The following is a 7,758-nucleotide window of genomic DNA, read 5'->3' as shown; positions in this document are numbered from 1 at the left end:
TTTACCTGCACCACAAACACAAATTGAGATGCATGAGTATTTGATAAACACTCAGTGAGGCAATCCTCCCATCTACTGGGCTATACACACAAGCAACAATGATTCCAATGTTCCAAACAAACAACAAACCAAGCAAACAAACCAGGAAATCAAACATCGTCTCGCTGGAAGGGAGGTGTCGACCGACACCAGCCAAGTGTCGACCGACACTGGCCTTGGTGTCGACCGACACTACCCCACAGTGTCGATCGATGCCCAATTTGCTGGTGTCGACCAAAACCAAGTGGTGTCGATCGACACTCCTTCTGCAACTACGATCCGCGCGAAGTCGATAGTCGAATCTCGCTCTCAAATCTCCTCCAAATCGTCCAATACTCGAAACCCAAGCCTAATACATCCATAAGAACCTGTATCAACCAATCCCAGCAAGAAAAACACACAAACAAGCAACAAACAAGCAAGAACAAGGAAATCAAAGGCTTAGATTAGCCATGGTCATGCACTCACCTCTCTGCAGAAAGATTCTGACCAATAAGAACGAATTCCCTCACTCTTAGCAAGCTTCTAGATCCTTCCTAGCTTCCAATCTCTCAAGAACAGCCAATAATCTCACCAAAAATTACCAAAAAGCTCAAAAACACACTTTTTCCTCCTTTTCTCTCAAAAACAACAAAGCGGCGACAGAAGAACTTCCCAAAACCCTTCTGGTCGACAAAACACTTAAATAACTTGGTTTAATGGTTTTCCCTAAACCAATCCGGTCCAAATCGATAATTAAATCGAACCGGTCGAACCAAAAATAATCAGTGTCGATTGACACCTCCTGTGGTGTCGATCGACACCCTCACCAAAATACCAAAAAAATGATTTGCGGGTATTATAGTACCTAGCAACATGATTACAAGAAGAAAAAAAAAGAAAAGTGTTTCCACTAGATGTTATGACTGGATTGTTGTTTTTGTGTCGGTCATATCTATATATAACATATCCTTATTGGTGCATGTCACCATGAAAATTCATTTTTAAGTGTTGAATTGATACGTGTAAATAAGAGTTGAATTGATACGTGTAAATGATTTTTAGTTAGGAAGTGTGGCGATGAATTTTGGTAGATATAGTTGGTTATCCCCTATATATTAATAGAGAAACATTCTTCACAAAAAAACTAATATGTCGCGTTTACATAAGTTTTGTGTTTTTTTAATAAATGACATTACATCTCATTATTATTTACATAAATATGTCATTGACATGTAAGACAATGTTTTTTCTATAAGTTTTTAAAAATTAAAGATTTAATCAACAATTAAAATTCAAAAATATATTTAATTATCAATTTCATAACATATTTAATTATTGGAAGTAAATTACATTTCACAAACAATAAAAAAATCATTCATTTATTTACCACTTTTATACATTTTTTCATTGCATTTTTTAAACTTAAAATTAGTTTAAATTAAATCGATTAGTCTAAAAAGTTTTTTTAATATATTTAATGGCATAGTGATATAGATGATAATGTGAAACTTAAAATATTTGAATTTGATTTTAAGAAACACAAAAACACATCAAAACTTTCTATACCACCTTAAAACTATTTTCCAAATTCAAATATTTCACGGCTAAAACGTATTTTACAGAAAATAAACGTAAATTTGAATAAACGAAAAAAAGTTTTACTTACATATTTTGTTTTACAAAAACGAATCTTAAATTTTAAATAATAATTTTACTCATAAAATTTTATTTAAATCGATTTATCCAGTATATAGTGCGGGTTGGTACCTAGTCTTTTTCTAATAAACAGAAGAAAAAAAAAGGGAGATTCTCAAAAATAGCACAAAAATAAGTTTTTGTTCCAAACTTAGCACAACATCTCTAAAATTCCAAAAATAGCACTAATTAATCTTCTAAAATTAAATCCTAAATTTAAAATACTAAACCCTACCCTTCAAAACTATACCCTAAATGTGAAATTGAGAACCCAAACATAAAAAAACAAATTCTAAAAATTATTTTAAAATATTTTAATGTGTTAAATAGTGCTATTTTTGGAAATTTATAGAAGATGTGCTATAATTGTCCATTAAACTTGGTTTAGTGCTATTTTACGGTATTTCTCAAAAAAAAATAACTGGCTCATAAACTAACTGAAACCCAATATTTAGAAATTACATTTCTACAAGCCAATTGTACCAACTAAATAGAAACGGTATGTTTCTACAAGCCTCAATAAAATTAATCAGAGTATTTATCATATAACCACATCTTTTTATCGGATAATTACATACTAATATGTTATATTTCCTAACATAAATAAAGGCGACCATTTTGAATCAACAAAACAATAAAATTTCTCTCAGATTCCAATTCGGCAGATCGGATTCCGTTTAATGAGGCCGAGATCCACCTGCGATGAAGAAGAAAATAGGGAATTATATATATATATATTATATGGCAATGGAAACAAGGGAATGTTTAAGAAGAAAAAGATCTTGTGGTTACCTTGTGTCCAAACAAATCTCGGATGTTGTCGATACCATATAATATCATTGTTGGTCTGGTTTATGAACAAAAGAGAAAAACATTAGAGCAATTAACACATCAGATGTTGAGGGGTAGGGAGTTCAAAAAATTATACCTTTCAAGACCAAGACCCCAAGCGATGACTCTGACGTCCTCCGGAAGACCAATTGGTAGAAGCATTTCGGGTCTGAACATTCCCGAGTTTCCAATTTCCACCCACTTGTCTAATTTTTCATGGTAGCTGAAATCCAGTAACAGACAAGGTTTAACCATTTTCAGTTTAGTCTCACAGTTTATGCATTTTACAAGATTCAATATATAGTTTCCACAAAAGCTACCTGAAGATTTCCATACTTGGTTCTGTGTAAGGGTTGTAAGCTGGCTTGAACCGCAGCTTTGACATACCTGGAAAAATATAATCGCATGAGATTTTGATTCACTCTCTCGAATTTACGAGAACCAAAAGTATCAAATGGCGAGATTAGGGAATTAGCATTTACCTAAGCGTGAGAAGAAGTCTTTTAATACACCAATCAGGTCTCCCAATGTAAGGCCCCGGTCACATATCAAACCTGGTCAAAACATGAGATATCATTTAGCCGGTTTAGTATGCAAATCCAAAAAGTTTGACGGATCAATCCCAACAGTGACAACAACAACATCTGCCAATCAGTACTATACCTTCCATTTGATGGAACTCTGCCAGATGGGTCCGATCAACAGCCTCGTTTCTGAACACACGATCAATTGAAAAATACTTCTTGGGGACAAAAGGTTTCTACAGAACAGATAGAAAGAAATCTAGTTATACTACTGAAATTTGGAAACATAACACAGTTAATAAGCTAAAATTGTGGTCAGACCTGTGCTAGTGCATGAAGCATCCTAGAAGAGACGGCCGTTGTGTGAGTTCGGAGAAGATTCTTGTTTGCTTCTTCTCTCTTCCAATCACAATTATACCTTCAATGCAAAAGGCCATGTCAGAGTGATTAAACATTAGTTGCCACTAAACAAATAAATTATACGAGGCACAATAGCCAGAAATACAAGTCACTTACCCTCTTGATCCATATCCACCAGACTCATGAACACGTTTCACCCTCTCAACATAATCTTCTGGAAGTGTCCTAGTCGTACAAGGAGCTACACTCAAAGAAAGATTTGCAACTCAAAATTAAGGGTTGGATAGTCATTGGGGTCATCAATCTAGCAACCGAGAAAAAAAACTGCCCCAAAATAAAATCAGTAGTGACTTTAAGTAGTCAAGATTTTGTACCTTTTAGAAAGAAGGTGTCGTGAGAATCACGAGCAGGGTGCTGCTGCGGCTGGAACAATGCATCAAAATTCCAGAAGCTACATATTATATAGGAAACAGGTTCAAATCAACCCACGGATAGCAAGAACAAGTGTCTAATAACATGTTCATATATAAGCCTAGCTATATACCTGCTCTCCACAAAATTATTTGTTGGCATCTCCTCGAACCTGTTACCACAGAAGGGCTCACCATTAATAATTGACCAGCAACAGAAAAATGGAAAAACTACAATATATGCCAAGAGTCTATCTCACCCCATCTGAACAAATATGTCTTTAAACTGCTTCCGGACCTGAGACAACAGGAAAAAGAAAAGAAAAGACTAAGAAGTTTGTTGAAAACCCAAATCCTAGGAAAACAGTAGAAAAAAGATAGCCATAATATGCAATTGAGCAAATATGAAACAAACACAAGGCTTACCTTGAGAAGAGGGTGAAGAAGACCAGCCTCAACAGGTGCTCCTTTAGCATTGAAATTATACTCCTTAAACTCTAACTCTTTCCAGCTGCAGGAAAGTACCAATTAATGTTATTGTATAGTATAATATCTACCTATTCGGTTAAAAAGAGGCAAGGAATAGGACAAACTTTTGTAGGTTTTCACGAGTCAAATCGGTGGACACCATCTTTCTCTCGGGAGCATAATTAGGACCTTTCTTTATGGAAGAATACCCATTCCATTTCCTGAGAAGTAGAAAGGATAAGTTCTTGATATAGAGCCTCGCAAATTAATAAACAAAATACAAAAGATAAGTAGAGTCAGAGTTACATTTGTTCTATGAGATTTTTCCTGCCTTTGAGAAAAACGATACCGGCCTCGTCAATTTCCTGAAGGATATAAAGAAAAGGACACTTAAATCAATATCAATTATACTATTAAGGCAAATACATCGTAGAAATCTCTACTTAAATGACAGGGCACAAACCTTCCCATCTTGTATATGTAAAAGCAGTGCTTGCACTACATCATCTACATGTTGAACCTGCAATAAAAAGATATATACAGGCTTAATTGATTTTCAAGAAAACCGTACCAAACATCCAGACAAGAAGAGGCAGCAAACAGAAATAACAGGGGATAACGAACCAAAAGCAGATAAACAGAAACTAAATTATTTCAGAACAATCCTGCATTACCTTTCTTGAGACTTGCTTTTTTTCCATCTCCACCCACTTGTTTTCTTTAGCATATTTCCAGGCAAAACTGTCGATCGAATCACCTAGCTTTTTCTGTAAAAGAAAGAATTTGAAGGACGTTTGTTTAATAGCATCATGACTAACAAATCCCACGATATCTATATATACATACATATGCAACAATGTGATTACCTTGAGCTCAACCGCTGATATGCTACCTTCTTCTGGCACAGCTAAGAAAAGTTGAACCTCTGGTGATCCTTGTGCGGCATATTTCTTTCCTTCTTCAGTCAAAACCCATGTCTTCCTAGTAATGTCCTGTAGAAGTAATCAGTTTTTGGTTATAACAGCACAATGAATTAAAATCCGAAGCTACTCCACTTAACCTTGTTAATGATAGAAAAACTTGTGGGAAAATATGTGTAAACTCAGAATCTCGTCAGAATTTCTTCAGAGAAAAAACGTAAAACAAGCTTGATACTAACAACAAGCCACTAGACCCTTGTTAATCGAAACACTATCAGTTTTGTCCTGATACACTGTATTAAGCCTAATAAACGCGCCCGGTGACAAGATCTAAGATTACAAATATACGAGAGTACCTGAGCATCGATGTAACGAAAACCCTGTAGCCTTCTGATGACATTCTTGACTTGATCGTGGTCAAGGTTGTGCTCGGCAGAAAATTGACCTGAATCCGGGATCTGCTCATTGTTCTGCAGGAACCCTAGTATCGCTCTCTCTGCCATGGAATAGCTGAAAATTTGGGATGCAAGGCCAGAGACGCTAATCGAATCGAATTAGATGGTTCTTCTTTTGGTTGGTAATACGAGCCCGAGCCTTTGCCACTGATCTAGTTTGCTAGCTAAAACAGAGAAAACATAAAGCTTAAGCTTCCTTTAACCCCAGCCTATTTACTAGAGAATTAAGGTTAATGTTTACTAGAGCTCTATGCCATCTATATATACATTTTTAAAAACCGGACCAGAACCAAAAGTCTTTCGGGTTACTGGGCTAATTAGTCGAACTGGTTGACCCACAGGTCAATTATTTAATTGGTTTGTTTACATTTTATGAATATAAGAAAATGTAATTTATAAGATTGTACATTTTAAAAATATAAATTAAACATTAGTTATATATATAGTTAATCTATAAAATAAATTACACTTTTTAATAAAAAATAGCTCCGCCGTGTACCGCGAGTGAATGTCTAGTTGTATTTATTTTTAAAACAATTAACAAAATAATAATTAAATATGTTATCATTTCTCACACAAATTTAATAGTAAGGCAAAATTTCACTAAAATTTACTTACAAATATACAAGTCAAAATTATATTAATTTCTTAAAATTAATATAAATATTAATTTCTTAAAATCAATATAAGTAAAATATTCTAAAAGGGCTATAAAAACATATCAATTAATATAAAGTTAATAAAAATAAAAAACATATAACTTATTATTAACAAAATCATATAAAAACAAAATGATATTTTTATGTTAGTATTATCATCTATATATACATTTTTTTTTTTTGAGACATTTAGCAAATAAATCCTGAAGTTGCAACATATTTACGATCATGCCATTAGCATTAATTATTAATTTATTTTTATTTAATTAATTAATATTAAGTTTTGATTTTTGGAAACAAGATTTTCTATCCTAATAAAACTTCTAAAACAATAGGAGCCACTTCCTTTAACATTAAGTATTAAGTTTATAATTAATTTAATTAATATTAAGTTTCCAATTTTACAAAACAATATTTTATCCATATAGATATTTCCTAAACAATCGGCCTAATCAATAAACAACAATATTTTTAAAACCGGACCAGAAGATGAACCAAAAGTCTTTCGGGTTACTGGGCCAATTAGTCGAACTGGTTGACCCACAGGTCAATTATTTTATTGGTTTGTTTACATTTTATAAATATAAGAAAATGTAATTTATAAGGTTGTACATTTAAAAATATAAATTAAACATTAGTTATATATATAGTTAATCTATAAAATAAATTACATTTTTAATAAAAAATAGCTCCGCGGTGTACCGCGACTGAATGTCTAGTTGTATTTATTTTTAAAACAATTAACAGAATAATAATTAAATATGTTATCATTTCTCACACAAATTTAATAGTAAGGGAAAGTTTCACTAAAATTTACTTACAAATATACAAGTCAAAATTATATTAATTTCTTAAAATTAATATAAATATTAATTTCTTAAAATCAATATAAGTAAAATATTCTAAAAGGGCTATAAAAACATATCAATTAATATAAAGTTAATAAAAATAAAGAACATATAACTTACTAAAAAAATCATATAAAAACAAAATGATATTTTTATGTTAGTATTATTATCATAATAATTTAAATAACAAGCTTTCAATAGTTATTATAATTGATTATAAAAAGAAGTATATTACCCCTGAATTATCTCCAATTCATTAAAAGAAACTTAATTCCCAATAAATACAGATTTATATATATTCATAAATAAATATAAAAATGACAACAAATTAGGGGATATCATGATATGTGATTATTTATATATATCTAAGTATGTAAACTAATTAATCTCAACATTTAGTGTGATTATTCATTAAAAATGGGAATATTGATAACCAAATAGGAATATACGTTCTAATTGTATATTCATCTTTTTTTTTTTATTTTGGCCAAGAAAGTTCCTTGAGTTAATTTTTTTTTTTAACGGCAAACAATTATATTATTATAAACATGTTACATAATACATGAT

At 32.0% G+C, this 7,758-nt stretch overlaps 1 protein-coding gene across 2 annotated transcripts; it reads right to left on the bottom strand.

Moving 5' to 3' along the window:
- Window positions 1-2,150: 2,150 nt before the first annotated feature.
- Window positions 2,151-5,931, bottom strand: LOC104725500 (phenylalanine--tRNA ligase alpha subunit, cytoplasmic). 2 transcript variants are annotated; one of them, XM_010444172.2, is made up of 18 exons: window positions 5,586-5,931; window positions 5,176-5,301; window positions 4,984-5,076; window positions 4,773-4,829; window positions 4,616-4,674; window positions 4,435-4,530; window positions 4,268-4,352; window positions 4,102-4,139; window positions 3,976-4,014; window positions 3,806-3,882; window positions 3,588-3,672; window positions 3,393-3,489; window positions 3,211-3,307; window positions 3,030-3,101; window positions 2,868-2,934; window positions 2,645-2,770; window positions 2,509-2,563; window positions 2,151-2,413 (listed from the first exon to the last, which is right to left on the bottom strand). In XM_010444172.2, exons 1-18 carry the CDS (start codon window positions 5,730-5,732, stop codon window positions 2,363-2,365), a joined length of 1,467 nt encoding a protein of 488 aa, XP_010442474.2. In that variant the 5' UTR covers window positions 5,733-5,931; the 3' UTR covers window positions 2,151-2,362. The 2 variants fall into 2 exon arrangements, with proteins under 2 accessions (XP_010442474.2, XP_087341932.1); XM_087485806.1 differs by having other exon boundaries at window positions 3,190-3,307; window positions 5,586-5,916.
- Window positions 5,932-7,758: the final 1,827 nt, after the last annotated feature.

Source organism: Camelina sativa, chromosome 2, assembly GCF_030686135.1.
Source record: "Camelina sativa cultivar CO46 ecotype springtype chromosome 2, ASM3068613v1".
NCBI classification, from domain to species: domain Eukaryota; kingdom Viridiplantae; phylum Streptophyta; class Magnoliopsida; order Brassicales; family Brassicaceae; genus Camelina; species Camelina sativa.
The sequence above is the reverse complement of the archived record's forward strand: the minus strand, read 5'-3'. Positions and strand labels throughout refer to the sequence as shown.